The sequence below is a fragment of the Schistocerca gregaria genome, chromosome 3 (genome assembly GCF_023897955.1).
Source record: "Schistocerca gregaria isolate iqSchGreg1 chromosome 3, iqSchGreg1.2, whole genome shotgun sequence".
Lineage (NCBI taxonomy): Eukaryota > Metazoa > Arthropoda > Insecta > Orthoptera > Acrididae > Schistocerca > Schistocerca gregaria.
This window is the reverse complement of record NC_064922.1, coordinates 755,338,609-755,361,020: the sequence shown is the minus strand read 5'-3', so window position 1 is coordinate 755,361,020 and position 22,412 is coordinate 755,338,609. Positions and strand designations below refer to the sequence as shown.

At 39.0% G+C, this 22,412-nt stretch overlaps 1 protein-coding gene across 2 annotated transcripts in view; it reads right to left on the bottom strand.

Moving 5' to 3' along the window:
• The window catches only part of LOC126354287 (protein RRP5 homolog), a 172,636-nt gene that overhangs the window by 115,062 nt on the left and 35,162 nt on the right, over positions 1–22,412 (bottom strand). For both annotated transcript variants that reach the window (XM_050003831.1, XM_050003832.1), the window contains 3 exons: positions 13,975–14,198; positions 12,908–13,124; positions 12,079–12,324 (listed from right to left, as the gene is read on the bottom strand). In XM_050003831.1, coding sequence (XP_049859788.1) covers positions 12,079–12,324; positions 12,908–13,124; positions 13,975–14,198 — 687 coding nt within the window. The remainder of the gene's footprint in view (positions 1–12,078; positions 12,325–12,907; positions 13,125–13,974; positions 14,199–22,412) is intronic.

The window sequence follows — 22,412 nt, the reverse complement described above, 5'->3', positions numbered from 1 at the left end:
AATTATCTTTCAATGAGCACATAAAATCAAACAAAACAATACAAGTACCTTTGCATTACATCTCTTAAACAACAAACATATGTCCAAACACATTAATGGGAAGCTCCATTTCTACTATGAAAGGGAAAAAATGAATATCTTCGAAGAAACTGAAATTTTCAGCCATTTAAAAAGTCAACCAGGTACCTTATTAATGAACAAACAGATCTCCAAAATCGAAAGCTTCTCGAAAAGTTCACTCACGTTCTGCTAATGGTTAATCAAAAATAGTCTTGACAATAAATTAAGTTTAAATTTTATTCTTACATCACCACATACAATATTTTTATTGCATTTTTATTTTTCATATTTTTATTCTTTACTCTTTTTAACTCTCTTCAAATACCCACAGAAATATATAATCTTAGTTGTCTGAAAGTATCATCCCTTCCTTAACTTTATTCATTGATCAATTTAATATTTATAAAATTTTGTGTCCTATTAAAATGTAAATGTAAAGATATCATACACATCAATGAAAACCTAAAGAAAATTTACATTTAAAGACAATGTCATTTCAATACATATGGTATATTTTTCTACTGTTAGTTATAATCTTTCTGAAAATTCATATAATTGTGTTTCTATTCATGGAGGTGAAGTAGTGTGTGTTCCTTTATACAGAAACTCACTTAAAAATGGCCTAAGAGGCAGAAACTTGTCATCAACCACTAAAATAAATACAACAAAAGTGGAAAAAGTCACCTTTTAACATAGTTAGTTGCCCCCGTGGAACACACACACAGTCCTTTACGGCAATTGTCCAGTTAACCTAATGACCATCCTCACATCAAAAAGATTTAACTATTTCTTCCAGTAAGGAGTTATCACCATATTTTCTTCTTGTTCTACATTTCATGGAACTAGTGACCATCAGCTATAAGACCACACTTCAGTCCATCTTCTATGAGGTCTCCCCAAGTTTCACATGTCTGCTCAGTGGTGTTGCATCACTTGTTGAGGTAACAAGTCATTGTCCATTGATTCAATTTCTCCCCCTTGCCAATGTTGTCACATTTTATTCAGCTCTTTGTCTTGTACTTCCATCCTTTGGGCTATCTATCAGAATAGGTTCTTTCACTTCCAGCAAGAACTTCATAATAAAGAATAGATAGCTACTCACCACAGAGCAGAGATTCTGAGTCACAGACAGGCACAACAAAAAGACTGTCAAACAAGTACACTTTTAGCCAAAAAGGCCTTCTTCTGAATTAGACAAAACACACACACACACACACACACACACACACACACACACACACACACATTACAATCATTTCTGGCTGCCCTGGCCAAAGTGCAAGCAGCTGTGCATGAAGGGAAAAGCAGTCTGGGTAGTGGAGGTAAAGAGGATGTTGGGATGGGGAGGGGGAGGGATACCAGAATAGGTGTGGGGGACAGTAAATTGCTGTTTGTGGGAGCATACAGGAATGAGATGTAGAGAAAGTAGGGCAGCTAGGTGCAGTCAGAAGAGTAGACGCAGGTCAGGGAGGGGCCAAGGAGAGGGGGCAGCACAAAAGAAGACAAGTAAAATGACTGTGGGTGCGTAGTGGAATGGAGATCTGTATAGTGCTGGAGTGGAAACAGGGGAGAGCTGTGTAGTGCTGGAGTGAAAACAGAGGAGATAAGTGGATGAAGGACACGACTAACAAAGATCAAGGCGAGGAGGGTTACAGGGACATAGGATATACTGCAGGGAGAGTTTTCACTTGCATAATTCAGAAAATCTGATGTTGGTAGGAAGGCTCTAGAGGGCACAGGCTGTGAAGCACTGTGCTCAGCAACTGGGTGGTCCAGGTGTTACTTGACCACAGTACGTCAGTGGCCATCCATACAGACAGACAGCCTCTTGATTGTCACGCCCACATAGAACGCAGCACAGTGGTTGCAGCTTAGCTTGCAGATCACATGACCAGTTTCACAGGTAAGTCTGCCTTTAATGGAATAGGTGATGCTTATGACCAGAATGGAGAAGGTGGTGGCAGGAGGTGGTATAGGACAGGTCTTGCATTTACATATACCACAGGAGTACGAGCCATGATGCAAGGTGTTAGGAGCAGGAGTTGTGTAGGGATGGATAAGGATATTATGTAGATTCAGTGGGTGATGGAATACCACTGTCGGAGAGGTGGGAAGGATACTGGATAGGACATTCCTCATATCAGAGCACGACGAGAGGTAGTCAAAACTCTGACGGATTCAGCTGCTCCAGTCCTAGGAGGTACTGAGTCATGAGGGCAATGCTCCTCTGTGGCCAGATTGTGGGACTTTGGAAGGTGGTGGGGGGGGGGGGGGGGGGTGACTGGATGGATAAGGCATATATCTATTTCTATACATGGTTGGGAGGGGAATTATGGTCTGTGAAGGTCTCACTGCGACCCTCAGTATACCTCAAGAGGAACTGGTCATCATTACAGATGCAACAGTGAGTCACGGGTGGCTAGGCTGTGTAGATGGGACTGCTTGGTATGGAATGGGTAGCAGCTGTCGAAGTTGATGTACTGCTGGTGGTTGGTAGGTTTGATATGTAAGGAGGAATTGATGTAGCCATCTTTAAGGTGGAGGTCAACACTGAGGAAGGTGGCTTGTTGGGTTGAGGAAGACCAGGTGAAGTGAATGGAGAAGAAAGTGTTGAGGTTCTGGAGGAATGCAGATAGGGTGTCCTCATCCTCCATCCAGATCAGGAACCTGTCATCAATGAATCTGAGCCAAGTGAGAGGTTTGAGACTCTGTGTGGTTAGACAGTATTGTGTTAGATGGCCCACATACAGGTTGGCATAGGATGGTGCCATGAAGGTACCCATTGCCATATCAAAGATCTGTTTGTAGGTGATGTCTTCGAAGGAGAAATAATTGTGGGTGAGGATATAGTTGGTCATGGTGACCAGGAAGTAGGCTGTAGGTTTGGAATCCATTGGGCATGGGGAAAGGTAGTGTTCATAAGCAGCAAGGCCATAGGCATTACGGATGTTAGTGTAAGGGGTGTGGCATCAATAGTGATGAGCAGGGCATCACATGGTAAAGAAACAGGAACTGTGGAGAGTTGGTTGAGGAAATAGTCAGTATCTTTTACATAGAAAGGTAGGTTGCAAGTAATAGGCTTAAGAGTGTTGGTCTATGAGACCAGAGTTTCTCTCGGTGGGGGCACACTAGTCAGCCACAATGGGGTGCCCTTGGCGGTTGGGTTTATGGATTTTAGGAAGGACATAGAAGGTAGGAGTGCACAAGTGGTAGGGGTGAGGAGAGAGATGGGCTTGAAGGAGAGGTTCTGGGATGGGCCTAAGGATTTTATGAGTGACTGGAGATCCTGCTGATTTCTGGAATGGGGTCAGTTTGACAGGGTTTATAGGCGGATGAATCTGACAGCTAGTGGAGTCCTTCTGCAACGTATCCCTTGTGGTTCATAACAAAATTGGTGCACCATTTGTTAGCAGGCAGGATTAAGGGTTAGGATCAGTTTTTAGTTGGCAGATTGAAATTTTTTCTGTGGATGCAAGATAAGTTTGCATGTTGGGCAATTTGAGGAATGATGGTGGGGCAAGGTTCTGGAATGATTACAGGGGTTGATTTGATGACTGTGGCCAAGAAACATCTGGAGCACCCAGCTGATGAGCACATTGTCTTAATGTGCTTCATTTTAATGACTGCTTCACAGTTGTTCACCTGAATCCTTGCTACCAACACCAGTTTTTTTCTGAATTGTGAAGGTGGGAACTCTTCCTGCAATATATCCTACATTTCCTTAACCCTCCCGGGTTATGACTATTAGTCATTGTCCTTCACCCACTTATCCCCTAACCTTTTCCCATTTTAACACTACACAGACCTCTACTCCACCAAGGCACCCACAGACTTTTTTTACTTCTCTCCTTTTTGGTTGCCCCCCCCCCCCCCTCCCCCCCATCTAACCTCCCAACTGCATCTAGTTGCCCTACCCTCTCCCCATCTCATCCCTGTATGATCCCACAAGCAGCACTTTACCACTGGTCAAAATTCCGTGAGCAAAAACCCTATACAATGTGAATTACATTGTTTCTTATTGTTTACTTTACAGATATGTGAATATTCAGATGCGACTACTAAGGACACTGACAACGAGGTCCAGCAAGCTCCCCGAATGTTCCATGACAAGGCGAATCTACTCTTGGAGTTAAGTAACAATTCATTTAAAGCTGGGGGTTTCATTTGGAAAAAAGTACCATAGAGCAGTTGGAACTAAGACTCAGAGACTATCTGATGAAATCGGTCACTGAGTGCAATGTCAATGTTAACTTTAAGATTTTACAACACAGGAACCTTTAAAATAATGGTTGGTGATCTGTTTCAAGTAGACTTAGCAACTGCTTGCAGAGCTGACTATAAGGTGTCGGCCTGCAATGCCTCATTGAAAATGAATTTATCAAAATGCCAAACAGTGAAAATGGTGTTAGGAGCACCCAGCATGATTTTCATCAAATACGAAGACTGCCAAGAGATTTAGAAATCGGCGTGGGTGGTTTTCTTTGAATGAACAGGGACAGAAGAATGAGACTACAATAGTTCTGGGCCCCGTGTGTGCCACACATGAACTCACAAAAGAACCGTGAGCCCCATGCGGAGGGAGGCACAACAATACAATACAATGAGTGCAAAATTTCATCACATTATTTATACAAAAAAATTACAAGACTGGAAGAAATTTATAATGTATCAGATTAAATGTCTAATTGTCCTTTCATTTCTCTAATTTCCAATTCTTTAATCTCTTCATGTATTTTGAGGGTTTCCATTCTTATTTCATGTCCTGCAAGCAAGCGCTGTACTTTGATTTTATTTTTGTGTTTGCAATATTCTATCTTATCTTGTAAAACTGGTATTTCTTATCGAGAACATTTTCTGTTGTTTTGTTTTTGGGGTGAGATTCTGGCACTAAAAGAATCCTCAGTTGCATGTTGTGCATATACCTCTTACTAGAGGTTTATTTTCAGTGCAAAACACGCAATGTTGTGCTGCCACAGTACAGTTACTACATTAGTTAAGTGCATTACTGTTCTTACCACCTTAATGTAAACATCCTCTCCTCCATTTTAATTTTCATTGCCATCAACAAGAGCAATATTTTCGTTGCAGCTGTTCCCTCATTTACTGATGTTGAGAATGAACTACAACCTGTCTTACCTGAATCTGTATCAGAACAAAAATGTAACAATTAACATTATAAACTACCACTCAATAAGATTATTCTTGGTTTGTGGCTTGCAATAGTGACCAAAACATCTGTAGTTTTTGACAATGGCCGCAGAAGCCTGTGTTTATATTACAAACTACCTTTTACGCAGCAAATTAACTTCAAAACAATTTATGCCATCGCATCACTATACCACTGCACATAGCTTCAGAATGAAAATCTGCATTGTCATCATAGGGGAAATTGAAAAACATTGTGGCTTCAGTGCTGCAATCACTTTTGTCTGCATTCTGTAACAGCAGGCCTTACGAGATTACCGCATCTCGAGATGCTGGAGTTGGCGGTCATGTGTGCATGAGGTGTGCTTGCTTGTGTGTACAAATGGTATGCATTTCTCTTTTGCTTATGAAGGTTGTGGCTGAAAGCTTTACAAGTGTCTCTTAATTGTGCATTTGTCTGCAACTTAATGTGTCTTCTTTACGGTAAGTATCAATCCGTCTTTTCCTATGTTCTTCATATTGAGGAAAGTTTGAGGATCACACCTTTTCCTGTTTACTTGCTTCCACCATTACAGCACGACACCTTCGATAATAAATACTGTGTGTCTATGATCTATGATAAAATATCTGCACCCTAAGTGCAATAATTTGCATTAATAGCTGATTTCAGACATATTGCCAAGCATGTTATGTCTACCATGGATCGAATCTGAAGCTGATTTGGTGGATCCAAGTTCAGCATTATACAACAGAACTGAGTCCTGAACACAGTTCAATTTCTGATCTAGTGCCGAATTTGATCTCCAGTCAGTGATGTTTATACAATCGACACTGTATGTTGTCTAATTCGGAAGAGAATCTTCCAAATTCTGGTGATATACACCCTCTGAAGCAGTGATATGCATCCCCCCTAAGTCTTCTTATGGATAAATGATACTCACAGTTAAAACATTATAAAAAAAGGTTACAGGATGTAAAGGTATAGGTACTGTGTAGGGTGGTTGTTTTTATTTGTAATAGGCAAACTGTGTCACGGTACGATGCTGTCTTCGATGTGGGACAGTGAATGCCTACATGAGAGTAAAGACAAGCACAGATAAAAAAAAAAGAAAATAGTAGTTCCACAGATTGTGACCTTCTCTGAAGATGTGCCTAGTTCCTCAGGATAAATACATGATCAGTGGACACTATGCTTTGGGAAACAAATGGAATGATCTTTAAGATTCATTCTAAGGCTAAATCTGAATCTACATGGAAGGTATTGGTGTAATCTGATCAGCGTATATCTGACAAGACATTATATAAGTTATAATTCAACAATGGCTTCATACACTATTAAGTTGAAGTTTAAAATGTGGTGTAACCTTTCTTAATTAAATGCAACACTTGAAGAAGATGTCTGATTAAACTTAAAAGATATGATCAAAAGTGGAGCTAAAGTTGATCTAATTAATACTGCACGTTACACCTCAAACCTACAACCATTGGCTTACTTTTATATAGGGTCAAAATTTGTGGCTTTTTGGCAACTTTTTAGGTAAGAGATTGCTATCAGATTTAATCAGTGTAGTTGCCTTTGCATTTGTTTCAAGCTTCATTCTGTTTTCATGAATAAGAAATGTGCTTCATTGGGATCTGCAATGCATATTTCAGTTTTCATCATAACTTTCTAACACTGCTACCAAACCATAGTAGGTCCACTCTATCTCTCACTATCTTGTACGCCATCAATTGAATTAGTGCAGGGCCTACAACTAATTCTGCATTTGTACCATAGACCCCCATATTCTCCTATCCAGAGCTGAATGTTTGCTTCTGGCTACGTGGAAGATTGGAATCATTTTACTGTCATACTCGCTAAGCAGAAATATCTTCTTACTGGTCCGAACTTTGTGTTCTACACCACTGATAAATGATGCTGTAATGACGATTCAATAATTATGTTATAGTGATCAAAAGCTATGTTACCTGAATCGAAAAGTTTGCCCTGTTTGTTGCTAGCAGATGTAATGAGTTTCCCTTCAACTTGTGTTTATATGGCTCCTTGTGCCAATATTATTTTTCCCCTTTTCTGATGTAATTACTAAGTACCGATTCAGACATTAAACTTCTTAATTTAATGATTGTCAATAACAGTAGTACATTTGGTTCACATGAATTTTTTTTTTTTTTTTTTTTTTTTTTGAAGAAATGTATTGTTATAGCTTAATTGAAATCCCTCATTCTCTTCTTTTCAATAAATAGGTTACTTTTCCTGAAAATGTACAGTTCAAAAGTTAAAAATTTCCATATTCCAGAAGGTTCAAATATTAACATGTACTTTTCCCTAAATCCAATGATACAGTTTTGTAACCTTGGTTTTTTCCCTAAATCCAGTGATACAGATTTGTAACCTTGATTTTTCTATTTCCAAACATGTTCACTTTCACTCAATAACATGTTAGTCTGTTCACTACCCCAATTACAAAATTTCACTTTCTAGAAGCTCAGCACTGATAATTTTCTAATATTATAGCTAATACTTAAACAAACTTACTTCACTGTCTGTTGTATCTTTGCCCATTTTAATTATCCTGTCTATTTTGTTAATATTTGAAACGAAACAGCTTAGAATTTTGCCAATTATAAATTTCCTGTAATTTGCACATCAATAAATACACTTCGCACAGAACAGCCCTTATCAGTCAGAAGTTAACATTCATTACACAAACAATCTATGTTTCATCATGCAATGTTCAGTCACTCTGTGTGTAGTCAAAATGCGAACAAGTATGTGACATCATTAGTCAGTGCTGGGCTAGCACTCAGCCACTTCAGACAATGGTATTTGTTCTATTCAGGCAGTCTGCTTTATGTAGACAAAAAGTGAAAATATATGCAATATTAATGGAAAAATTGCTACATTCATTATTAGTGTTACTACTATAAATACTCTTCTAAGCCACTTAAAGGTTATGTGAAGTGCTCACTTGTGATATACTAACTGTTAAAATTACAAAATTACAGTTCACAGCAATAAATGTAATGAATGGAACAAGCAAATTTGACTATGTTGTGATATCAAATTGTTATGTACTTTGAACAAACCCATTATCTAGCTAAGGAAGGTATTTAAAGGCAAAAGTCCATGATTTATCAGGCAAAATAACAAACAAATTGGTAACATTACAAATGGTGCCTCGAACTGAGGATAGTTCGAATTATAAAATTGTTGAAATTACACAAATTGCTAAGGCAGTAATCATATTCATGACAAAGTGAATAAATGTGATGAAAGGTGCTAGTGTATGGGCAAACACATAGAAAGATATCTGAATTTCATGCTTAGAAGAGAAACTGTACGAAAAAGGACTTGAGCCGAGAACCCAAAGAGACACCAGCCTGTGAAAAGTCGCAGATATCGCCATCACATTTGAGAGATGTCAGCCATTGGTGGACACCATATTTCATGGACGTCAACCAAAGAGAGGCCTGCCAGATCTAAAGATATCAGCTTAGTGGAACGAGATAGAGTAACTGCTAAAGCAACTGGAACAAAAAAATTGTGGGTAAAACTGTTTACTTTCCTCAAATGTTCAATAACACTTGCCAAAAGGCAAGTGACAAAGAAGTATGAAGTGGAGTGTTTTATGGTGGAGAGGAAGGAGTGATAAATGATGATGTTAAAGAAGTGGTATTTAAAAGTGGTATTTTTAAGATTTCCCTGAAATTTTTCACCACTTTAATATTTGATGTGGTCAGCTGATAAAAACAGTTCCTACTGTGACACTTACGTTCACTTTTACTATCTTGAATCTCAATTTTTAATAATCATACTAGACAGTGCTCAGTTTTTTATAGAAATAATCAGGTCAATGGCACTGATAGTCCATCCCATCTTTCTGATATTTACTACACTGAGAATTTAAGATACTCTTGCTTCTAATTTATGGTTTCAGTCACTTTATGCTCTAAATACTGTGCGTTCTTTAGTAATATTAGTATGTGACAGTATACCAGGACTCCCAGCCTGAAAGCTTCACAAGAAGTATAAGTGATTCAGCCACGGCTTCCTATGTGCAGTACACTGCTGAGCTTTTCAAGAGACCCTGCAGTTCTGCACCCTACTGAACAGGTCAAGAAAACTGCACCAAGATTACTACAGGATTACCTCACTCTATTCTTAATTGGAACAGGAGAGGAAATGACTAGTTGTAATATGAGGTACCATCTGCCATGCACCATATGATGGTTCGTGGAGTATATATGTAGAAGTAGACGAGCCTCCCGTTTAGGGCTTCCATTACTTTCAGCCCTGTTATGAACCACAAATTGCAGTTGGCTGCACCCAGTGTTTCCATGAGATGGCGGCATGGTCTCCTCCATATCTCAGAGAGCTCCCACCTCCCCCCTCTCCGCCAACATGTCCCCCTAAGCAAGTTCACAGATTACAATAACACTGTTCCCAGTATGAAAACATGAAGCAACTTATGCTTGTTCGGATACCATACAAGCAACAATCCGCAATACATATTTCTTGGTAAGGCATCCAGGAACAGCCATGTAGCCAATGACCACATTTGCGTAACATCCAAATATCCTATATCCAGTGTCAGATAGGAATAAATCAACTATATTAACTGGTGTGACAAATCCCAAATGATGCTAGAAGTACAAGAGGTGCCACAGCCTCAATCTCAGGTACCCTACTGCTGCCACAACCAAGCGCAGGGATTGAAGCCTACTGCCTACGGCCATCATCGCTGCTAGCTGTTTACAAGCAGTAGCCAATTTCTTTGTAAGTTCAGCCCCCATGCATTTTCCACTATTAGGTACAACAAATAAAGCACATCAAAGACAGTTTAAAATATTGGCACAACTTGACTAAAATAAAGGTTTGATTGGTATAATACATCTACAGGTATCAACGAATCATCACTTTGTTATGAAGAGAAATTTGAATGGTATAAATAGTACACTGAGACAATTAGCAGGTTTAAATAGATGTATGCTGCAGGAGTAACATAGAGATGAAGAGACTTCCTCAGGGTAGACTAGCATGAAGAGCTGCATCATACCAGTCTTCGGAATGAAGATCACAACAAGTTATCTAATCTGATCAGAGAACCCAAACATTTGAAAGAGAATATGGCATTTACAACTGATAGGGCTAACTACAGCTGCACCAGGCCCCATTTCAGTGAACTAATGAGATCTGAATATGTTACCTTAGCTGCTGCAAACACACAAACCAAATCAAGAAATTAAACCCAGGTCTCCTGCTTACTAGGCAGGTGCGTTAGCCATTAAGCCACCTTGGCACAGCGGTACACACAGCTGCACGGGTTACACTGGCATGCCTCCCTCCCTGATCCAAATTCTCACTGCCGCCCCAGTCTACTTTGAATTCCTCCCCTTACACACGAACAGAATTGCTGAGGCTCTCCATGTTCTGGAATAGCACCTCAGTGTCGAATATAAATGGAGGATGCTGCCTGTAACCAAGCTGCAGGTAATCTGCGCTGTTGTGTGAACCAATGTGCCAAGGTGGCTTAGTGGCTAACACACCTGCCCAGTAAACAGGAGACCTGGAATTGATGCTCAGCCTTGGTACAAATTTTCACTTGCCGCTCCGGTCTATATACATAAGAAAAAAATTTTAAAATCATATCTGTATGAGACCAGTTAAGTCTCTGAAACAGTGAAATTTAATTTGTGTATGTACCTGCACCTGGGTTTCAGGCTGGATCCCCCCATTTATATTTGTTGCTGAGATGCTATTCCAGAACATCGGGGCCTTGGAAATTCTATTTGTGTGTAAGAGACAATTTAAAGTAGACTGGGGCAGCAGTGAGAATCTGGATTGAGGAGGGTGGGACGCATGCCAGGGTAATTCCTGCACTTGGTGAACCGCTCTGCCAAGCTGGCTCAGTGGCTAATACATCTGCCTACTAAGCAGGAGACCGAAGTTCACTTCACAGCCTTGGTACAAATTTTCACTTGCTATTCATGTTTATACACACAAAAAATTTTAAAAAGACATATCTACATCAGACCAATGGAGTCTCTGAAGCTGGGTCATTTCATTTGTTAACAGGAGTTATCCTGTAAAGTAATAGTAACTTAACTCAGTGCGATAAATAGACACAAAACAGAAAAAAACTGCTTGTGTTCACAAAAGAAGCTACAAACTGTTCACTTCCAACAAGATGGATATAATTGGAAGCTTTACACATATGGGTGTTCAGATTAAAAAATGGATCAAGAAAAGGCAAGGGAGTTGTGGGCACGTTTGAAGGATGATTAAGTCTTAACAACTGATAAAAGATAAGGTATTGGAGACAAAGGAAAGGGAAAAAGGGGAAAATGCTGGAAAACTACATGAAATGAGGCAGAAATACCTGTAGGAAGTGTTTAGTGGAGACCAACTAAAGGGTGTGTTAGTGGAAGCTTACACACCTGTAGAATTCAGCACCAAGCTTCAAGGATAGTGGAAAGGGAGGGGGAGAAGAGTTAACATGGCCACTGAAGTTTGCTACGCTGTCCTCATCAGCATGTTTTGATAATGGCTGGTCAAACCCACTCTTTGCCACAGTTTTTTAGTTACCATTTACGTAAATCGACAGCAGGTTGATAGTCACAACCATTTAAAAAATCTGCACAGCAGTTGCTGGCACAAGTGGTCATGCACATCCCATTGGAAACAGGGCCATTCCTGTGAGAGCAGCTATGCTGTATTTCAAGGCAGATCTACATTATTAGAGAGAATAGCTGCCACCTTAAAATAATAATAAATAAGTCTGAACATTTGGTTATGAGAACAACAGTGAATAAACTAAAATAATTTTTCTTCAGCCTTTATAAATGTACGGCATTAACTGTAATATAACTCACCACTTGTCCAAGATAAAAAACTGTAGCTGGATTTACACGCTCCAAACTGATTTTTTTGGCAGGTAGCCAACCACGAGCATCTCCATAAAATGCTACCAATGCACCTTTCTCTGATAGATGCACAATTACACCTTCACATTCTAAACCGGGTATTACATCTTCAGGCTTTGTTACAGGAGGCACCTTTGATGACACTAATGAAGGTTTAAGTGTCAGCCGCAACTTGCCATCCTTCAATGACAAAACCTAGGCCAGATGACAATTATTCATTCACTTAAAATCTCTGAGAATAATCATTAATTAATGATTAACCTAATGAGTGGAAACGAAAGAGAACAGAATAAGTTACTTCTCAATGACGTGCTGCTCTATTATGAAGAACACAATCTTTATTGCAGTACTAACTATAATTTTCAAATAACTTTTAGTGCAAACCCAGATATAGTACGTAGATGGTTCAAAATATTTTTTATAAAGCTGTTGGATTTCAAATTACAGCACCTTCCATATTCAGCACAAAGAAAATTTACATTACTTCTAGGCTGGAGCTGAGGATTAAGTTTTCCACAGCCATCATTAGTTAACAGGAATTAATGAAGATAAGACTACAGTTCAACCCCACAGCATCCTTCGTATTCTAGTAATGAGTGAACTACATATGCTTGGCAACAATCACAATCTTTTTTACTGCTTCTGTACGACTCCTTTACAATCATTTACTAGTGATCCAAAGAAACACTGCCGCTTCACTACAAGTAAAGAATCTGAAATATATATGTAAAATCTTTAAATGAAACACTTATCAATTTTCTTTCAGCAGAGTATTTACCCTTCCACTGAATTTTAATCCAGTTGTAAACTTCTTTTCTGGATGTTGCAGTGGCACGTCAGACATATGCAGTGGTGGCACAGTAGCATCAAATAACTTTTCGCCATGTATAACCTGCACCGCAAGACCACTTTTGACAATTTTTTTCACTGTGCATCGTACCTTCTGCCCCAGAGATAGTGGATTTTTGCCAAGAGGCTGATCTTCTAATTCATTTCTGTAAATAAAAGTCGGTTTATAGTGCACACTTTAATCCTAATTGTTGGCAAGCAAATCAAATAAGAATAGAAACAAATTGCATTTCTAACAATAAAGAGTCTGGAAATAATAACACATTACTGTGGCAAAAATAAAAACAAACAAACAAAATTGGTAAATTGTGACGAAGATGAAATGACTAACATGATCTAAGGCACCATGAGTTACACACAAAACTGTGGATGAAGAAATGTGAATGACAACACACATTTTGCAAAATGAAGCACAAAATGTAAATGACAAGTGGAAACATCAAAAAATGGCATATGGTGAGAAGTTTTCAGATTTCTGCAGAAAGCAAGGGAAAAATAAAATGTACCAGCTGTCACAGATGAATCCAAGGAATATGAACAGTTGGTTCCATGTTGACTTCATCATTTGATAACTGTGAAATTTGTAACAACAAACCCTATATGACAGGGCAGATTTGCAATCAAGTAACATGTATGTATATTCAAATTCATGTAAATAACTTACATTCATATTCAGATGTACAACTAAACTTCTCTAAACTACCACATAAAAGATATCTTAAAACATTCCTGCCTTTAATCTGATTTCATGTCATCATATGCCATCAACTTTTTAAGACGTAAGAAAATTGCAAGCTCTTCTGCAGAATAAATTATTACCTGCTAAAATGTGCAACAAACAAAAAAGTAAGGTGATTCCAAACGCAAGACGAGCCCCCCCACCACACACACAACACACAAACTTACTCTTTACATAATAAAGAAAGTCAATATTCCACACAGTTGATTACCACTGAAATGTCAGATTTAATGCGAACTGTCATGTGTAAAACTTACTTCTCAAATGTGCAGAAAAATAACCTTTCCATGAAATCGTATCCTATGACTTTGCACTTCTGTTTTGCACCTATAGGGTATAGCCTTCCCAATCTCTTAATAAGTGATACTTCTGGTTCTTTTGACAGTTCCTTACGAATACGGAACGTTGAAACTAAGCCTCTTAAACCCTGGTTCTTTTTTCCAAGTCGAATGCTTACACCATTCGCATCAATACCAATCACCTGTAAAACAAAACATTATTAAAATTTATTTCCCAATTACAATAAAGACAACAGACAAAGCTTTGAGTGAGGGAGATGTAAATAATCTAAAAGTGCACTACATATTGTATACTTAAAATTGTGGAACACTTCAAGCATAAAAATATTCTGTATCTAATTTCTTGTACTTAGACAAATAAAAAATATGGGTCCAAGATTTATGTTGTCTATTTTCATATGCTCTATAGAGTTTTTTCTAGCACTGAATATAATTTTCACCTCTCATAATGTTTTGAGGACATGGAAAAATATCAAGCTGCACTATGGTTCTGGCTGCACAATGCACCTTATGGATGCGTTATGCCAGAGGAAGGCAATGGCATACAATTTTGAATAGGGCCTTGCCCAGTAATGAGCTGTGTTGGTGAAATTGTCTCACATTGTAAAGCCAAGTAACAGCTTCATCTTGTACTGTGACAAGCAGGAAACACTGAAATGTTATACCTAGATGAAGAGGTTACTCAGCTGATACCAAGAGAAATTTTTTTTCAATCAAACTCACTAATAAACATTGCACTCGGCTAATGCTTGGTGTTGACAACTAATCATCAATGAAATCTTTTCGTACTTCCATTTGTGTTGCTGATTGAGATTCTGGGACATGGGTGTCACTCTCATCTTTCTGTCAGAGGTTTCATTAGCAGCAATATACACCACAGGTGTCTACATTAACTGTACCCAATGCCGTGACAAAGTAACCAAGTTTCGTCCAGTGCAGGCATTCAATCAATTCACAATGGTAATGGCATTGGATGTTATCTACACATTCCTATAAAACCATCATTTTCTTCAGAAAATGCCTTAATTTGAATTTCATATGAAAAATGTATCCATTATCTGAACTGTCCTGACACCAAACGATACTTAATGAATGTTTCTTGTAAACAAAATTACCACACGTTATAACTTAAAGTGCTATTTTACACTCTTTATTGACCGTGAACAGGTATTTGGTAAAACAGGGTGTATATGTGGAAAAGGAAAAAAAATTCCCAGATTTCCCAGTTAAAAATACACTTTCTCCTGGGTGAAAACATAATTTTTCCCTGTTAACTGACAGTATATTTTCTCTCGGAACTGTATAACTTATCAGTCCTTTGAATGGTTATAGTTTTTATACATGAGCGTAGAATTTCCCGGGGCTTAGGGAACTAAACACAGGGAAAAAAACACGTTTTGGAAAGATCTGTGATGTGCAGCAACAGTTACGCTGCACATTTTCGTATTACGAAAGTAAAAATTTGAATTCCACCAAACACCGCAATTTACTTTCCGAAGCATTGAAATCGAGATAGCGATGTGCTTTTGTAAGCCAGTCATAGCTCATGTCACGTGATCTCGCCAGCCGATGGCAGCGGGTATTCAGAGCTTAGGATACGTGATGTAGTCAGCCAATACCAACATCATTCTTAAGTAGTGCGAACACACAAAAAGAAAAAGTTAATGGTTTAAATTAATATACATAGTGTTGCTACACGAAAAGCAAAGCTTTCACATATAATATTGGTCTAGAAGATTAATACGCTGCAAGAGAAGCTAAGCTCCAACATATAATTTTTGATCTTTTATACGTGTATTACAATTTAAGATATATCACACAAAGGTGCCAGTAAAATTTTTAATAACTACATAAATGCCTGATCTTCTGGGCTGGAAATTCATCTAATGGCTCATCGCCAAATGGCTGATTTTTAAAATGAGAATCAAACGCTATGTGATTTAAGAAATTCATCATGCGTTCTCGCACATAGTTCAACTTGTGTAAAAGGAAATTTACTTTGTTGGTAACGCTTTTCAAACCACCATTTGGAATATTTTTCCGCGACCTGTTAGAAACAGGTTCGTTTCTGCAGTTGCCAAAGAGCGCCACATGACAGGCGCCACCGCTCTTGCACAGCTACAATGTCGTAGAGAGGCCGTGTGTTTATTATGTGTGAAACATTAAAGGATCTTACATTATGTCATAAAAGAAACAAGACATCAGAGGATACTCCAAGTGCATCGGAATTTCGTGACACATACTAAAATGTGCAAATTTAAAGTGCACTTTCGTATGACCAGATTCCGAGTAAAGTAGGCCACGACCTGATATTAAGCTTTTCAATGTGGTTTTCGGGATGTAAATTTTCTTGGTGTACCAGTGCTGTGTTATCTCATATGTGGCTCTTTATTATGATATAATGCTATACGTACTAGAAGACAAAAATGTCCGCTTGTAATGCAGCGAACAGTGTGTGGAATTAAACACTTTGTTTAAAATATGTCTGCCTCAGCAGAAAGGATTAGCAAACCGACAAAAATAACCTCATTGTCCGGCAAGGCAATTAATGGTTGATTGTCAGAAAGGTGGAAATAAAATAAAATCTGCAACTAACAACACATTTTAGCCTTCCTTAATTATGTGAATGTATTTTAAACCACTTGATAGTTCCTACCCACATAAATCTGTTTTGTATTCACGTGGAGATTACCCACTTCCCCACTATCGCTCGGACTAATCTGCGCTTCAGCCCCAGATCTACGATATTTCCAAACCAGGGCAATACCCCGCCATTCCCTCGAGCGTTTGAGATAGGACGTAAAAAAAAAAAAAAAAAAAATTAATTTTCAAAAATATGTTCATTTTCTAGCGCACGTCTTCCTGAAGATGTCTGATACATAAAACACATGTGTTTGAGGAAATGTAGGACGTTTTATTTGGTCGAAAGTGTGCCAAAGTGCAGTGCCACACCTCTTCACACAGTATTCTTCTATTGCACATCACTGTATTCCGCTCTGTGGAATTGAAACGTGTATATTTTGTAATGGATTTTTGTAATGGATGCCATCAAACCATATTCCGGACAGTGGAAATTAAGATGTCCTGTGGTGCCTCTCCTGCTTACAGTCAGTTAACAACTTGCTGCTTTGTGTGACAATAAATTAAATAATGGATACATAAACCCAGTAAAGACATGAGCCAAGCAAGACAACACAACACTTCAATCCTTAGCTCCTAGAATTTTTTCTTTCTAATCAGCTTTACATGGCATGCTTTCCTTTCTATGAAAGAATCTATAACCTCATCAAAGTTCGTCAAACGTTTTGCTACATGAAAAATCGAAATGTCATTGTCTAATACTGAAAAAGCTGTTAATACAAAAAGGACTCAAGACTGGTGTGGTTTCCCAATCTGATTACGTCTATTTTGTCACTGTCTGACAGATTAAAAAATAGGCCTTTCTAATACTGCAACAATTGTAACACACACCAAATAAACGAGACTGTTTAGGCACAAACTGTTTTTCTTGTAACGACAGAATATAATTCACAAACTACCAATATCAAGCTGCGCGGGATTAGCCGAGTGGTCTAAGGCACTGCAGTCATGGAGAGTGCAGCTGGTCCCGGTGAAGGTTCGAGTCCACCCTTGTGTGTGTGTGTGTGTGTGTGTGTGTGTGTGTGTGTGTGTGTGTGTCCTTAGGATAATTTAGGTTAAGTAGTGATGACCTTAGCAGTTAAGTCCCATAAGATTTCACACACATTTGAACCAATATCAAATGCCTATCAGGTCTACTTACTACTTCAAGCTTCATTCATACGTTCCAGTTTCTCAAGCATGAGATCGAAAAGTAGTAGTACGAAATTTTTATACAAACTTGGAATCACCATGTTGTTCCATAATTTGTGTGATGACCCTGTTTCTTCTCCTTCCTCGTTCAAACAAACAGTCTTGTTACTACTAATTCTGTAACTATTCCTGCCAATTTCAAAGCTTATTCACAGTTCACTAACTCTGCCAGAAACACCAATTTACTTATCCTGCGATTATTCTCCGGTTAGGCGTTGTTAAATGTTCGTACAACGCGTTTTCCGCCCTTCTTCCAGAATAGAACTTAAAGCGGCTGCTAGCCAAGAACCGTACAACTGGCCCTTGCTAGTATAGCGACCTGGCCAAAAATTTTCTGTCAAAATTTCATTTTCTTGGATACACTGAGGGCATAATACGTAACCTTTCTTACCTGTTATTCGTTCATTTCCACTCCTGTAGTGTGAACCTATGGATTTCGCTAGTAATTATAACAACGCTCGTCAATCGCAAAGCCAATCAACCACACAATCAGACAGCAGTTGGCATTTGTCCATTCGACCTTACTCCGCTCTGGTCATATAGCTCCTCATGTCTGCACGAAAGTTTGTTTCTACATGCAATGAGGATTCCCCTGACAGAGACATCGTGTACACTATGCACGCATTCACAAATTAACTTATGATTCATTCAGAAATGAACTTAGAATGTGTTCAAAAATGTTCAAAACCGACAGGGATGCATTTCAAAGTCATATGAATAATCAATAGACTAACGTGCGCAGGATGCTAGTCGCTTTGTGAAACAAGGTTCCCCCTCCCCCTCAAGAATATGAATTTGCCCCCCCCCCCCCCCCAAATTCAGATCCGGGCCTGTTGTGCACGCATGAATCTGGCAGCTCAGACGCTCCAGTAAAAATTTTCCTGGTAACATCTATTTGTGACTGCTTACACAGCCAACAGCCACATTTCTGTACCTAAAAGCGGGAGAAGGTTCTGCTCATGCGCATGATCCCGCTCGTAACTGCAAACGAATCTAATGTAAACAGTTGTGACGTCACGCTTATCGGAGGCCATTTGTTGTTACGGAGCACTACATAGTGTTCCTAAAGCCTTTGACACACTTTGCTGTTGGCAGACACTTGTATGAGCACTGTTTTGTTGCTGCATTTGGCGCATTTGCTTTGCAATTTAAGTTTTATTTTAGTTTTCTCTCGTTCATGTTTTATTGCTGCAGGATTATTTTGCAGTAGTGGGATGCAGTAATATCCTATGTTAGAGTATCGGTTTTTAGCAGTCAAAATTTCAAAAATTTAATTGAAAACAAGAACAATGAAAAATTCCCGGAATTCTAAAAAATTCCCAGGTTTTTCTCGGATCTCCCAGTTGTCCCGGGTCGTATACACCCTGTAAAACCAACTCTCATATCCAATAATGGAAATTCCTGGATGGAGCAATATCTAAAACAAGGGAAATGCAACCACTCACCTGTAACAAATCAATGTGTGTAACATAGTAAGACATAACAGAAAATAGCATTCACACTAGTTTTTCTGCACTGGCAATAGTACACACATTCACACACAACAACCCGGGAGCGTGTATTTGGTCGTCCAAGTGTGTGTGTGTGTGTGTGTGTGTGTGTGTGTGTGTGTGTGTGTGCGTGTGTGCGTGTGTGTGTGTGTGTGTGTGCGTGTGTGTGTGTGTGTGTGTGCGTGTGTGTGTGCGCGCGCGCTCCAGTTGTTGCCTACCATAGTAACGAACAATGCAGTGGTGTGTGCTGTACCTGACCACAGTTTCTGCTTCTGACTCTGCTTATCAGAATTTATATGCTTGGAAAACTATTGCTGTTGCTTTTTAACATAATACTTGTTGTGTTTGCTTTATGACACCCATATTCAAAATTACAGTGATCAAGTAACCACACCAAACCTATATTAACATGAAAATCAATGCTAAATGTTTTACATGCACCTTGACATGCATGCTAAAGGCCAAAATGGCAGAATGATGTTACTGGCAGGGGTACCACTGCACATCTCACCATCACCTGCCTTCTTATGTCTACAGCATTACAGAAAAGGTTAAAATGAACCATTATGTACTGAACTACAGGGTGACAATTATTTAACTATATGAAAAAGAAAAACATGAATTAGTTACAAACTTTATTCAACATATAAACTACAGGTATTTGGATTTAAGTTATGACATGTTCGATATGCCTGCCATCATTGGCGATGATGTGGTGCAGACAACGGCAAAATTCTGCATGACCCACTTAATTGTCAGAACATCGATGCCATCGATGACCTCCTAAATGGCTGTTTTCAGCTCAGCAATGGTTTTGGGGTTATTTCTGTACAACTTGTCTTCAATATAGCCCCATAAAAAAGGTGTAGCATGTGTTTGGATCCATAGAATATGTAGGCCAATTGAGGCCCATGCCAGTGGTCTCTGGGTACCCCAGAGCCAGAATGCGGTCCCCAAAAAGCTCCTCCAGGACATCAAACTCTCTCCTGCTTTCATGGGGTCGAGCTCCATCTTGCACGAACCACATCCTGTCAAAATCAGGGTAACTTTGGATAACGGGAACGAAATCATCTTACAAAACCTTCACGTACCGTTCACTAGTCACCATGCCATCAAGGAATATCGCACCAATTATCCCATGATTGGACATAGCACCCAACATAGTCACCCACTGAGAATGAGAGACTTATCAGTCGCAAAATGCGGATTCTGAGTCCCCCAAATGTGCCAATTTTGCTTATTTAACTTCATTGCTAAACCAAACCACATTCACATCAAAGTCCTGTTTGTCAATTCTGAGGACAATAATGTTGGCGAAACACAACCACTGTTCCATATCCCTGGAGCTTCAAGGCTGAAGGGTTTGAATTTTATATGTGAAAAGATGTAATTTGTTGCAGTGTCTCCCAGCTGATACTCACCTGTTACACAGCTCATCTGATCGATTTCCTGGGGCTGGTTTGAAACACAACACACATCCTCTCGATGTTTTCAGGCATTTTCACCCTTTTGGGACAACCTACATTGCCAAAAGTGTCATCACTAACACTACCCATTCTCTCAAACTTGCGAACCAAATTCTTGATTTTGAACACATTTGGACTGGTTGCCTTCAGCGTGAACTGGTCACAAACTTCCTTTGCGCTGCAGTTGGGCGTTACTGATCGCATAGTAGGCCTTCATAAGCACTACATGCTCGGGCACTCTGTACCGTGACATTTTCATGTGTAAATGGCCAACAACAAGAAGGCACGTGTGTATTGTGCATGCACATACTAATTCCCATCATTTCACATGGCCAACCATGCAGTTTGAACGTCCTAACACAAACCATTCAGATGTTATGTTGATTTTATTTCATGTAGTTCAATAATTGTCACCCTGTATACTAAAGTTATCATTCTCATCTAATAACTGATGATAACCGTACAGGAGAGGAAGGAAGATGAGAAACACAATGCCAACTTCACTCAGCAGCAGTGCATGTAATCTATTTACTATGGAAGCTTTACTGGAAGTCACTACATACAATAATTTCCAACAAGGGTTATGAATAAAGTATTACTGGCTTCACAGCAATGCAATTAATTACCATGATACTGCATATTTGTTTGTCAATGGGGTGATCTCAAATCACTTTTCTGACAATGTTTTTGTTGCATTTCAACATTTGTATAGATTATCTAACTGTCACATTTATCACCACATGAACAAGGAAGCCAAAGTGGCGCAAAACCCACTGACTTAAGAGTAATTTGCAAACAATACAGGCAAATAAGTTGCAGAACAGACAAAACATTTGTGTAAATCATGTCAATGCAGCCACACTGATGGAAGTCTGAGAAGATTTCATCAATGATTAGTCATCAAACCCCAATCTGAATATAAGGTTTTATTAATCAGTTTAAAAAAATTGTTTCTGGTTATCAGTCGAGTAACATCTTCATTCAGATGTAACATTTCAATGTTTCTTGCTTCTCAAAACACAGGATGAAACTGTTTCTTCACTTTACAATGTAAGAAAATCAAATACTACACTGTTTGTAACCATATAAGAGACTATTCATTTGGATGCTAAAAGTGATGTCATACATATACACAGGTAAATGGTATTTTCTCCTAAAGCAACAACACTAGGTTCACTGTTTCGTGTTTGAATACACAAAGCAAATCCACTTTGAATTCAATGATTTCAATTGTGCATACAATCTGTATAACTTGTTGTTGCTGTTGCCTTCAGTCCAAACACTAGTTTGATGCAGCTCTCCTCACTATTCTATCCCAAGCAACCCCCTTCATTACCAAGTAACTGCTGCAACCTACATCCTTCTGAATCTGCTTACTATATTCACCTATGATTTTTACCCCCACCCCCCACACACACTTCCCTCCAGTACTAAATTGGTGATCTCTTGATGTTCCAGAACGCGCCCTGTCAACTGATCCCTACTTTTGGTCAATCTGCGCCACACATTTCTTGTCTCCCCAATTCTATTCAGCTCCTTCTCATTAGTTATGTGATCTACCCGCATAATCTTCAGCATTCTTTCATAGCACCACATTTCAAAAGTTTCT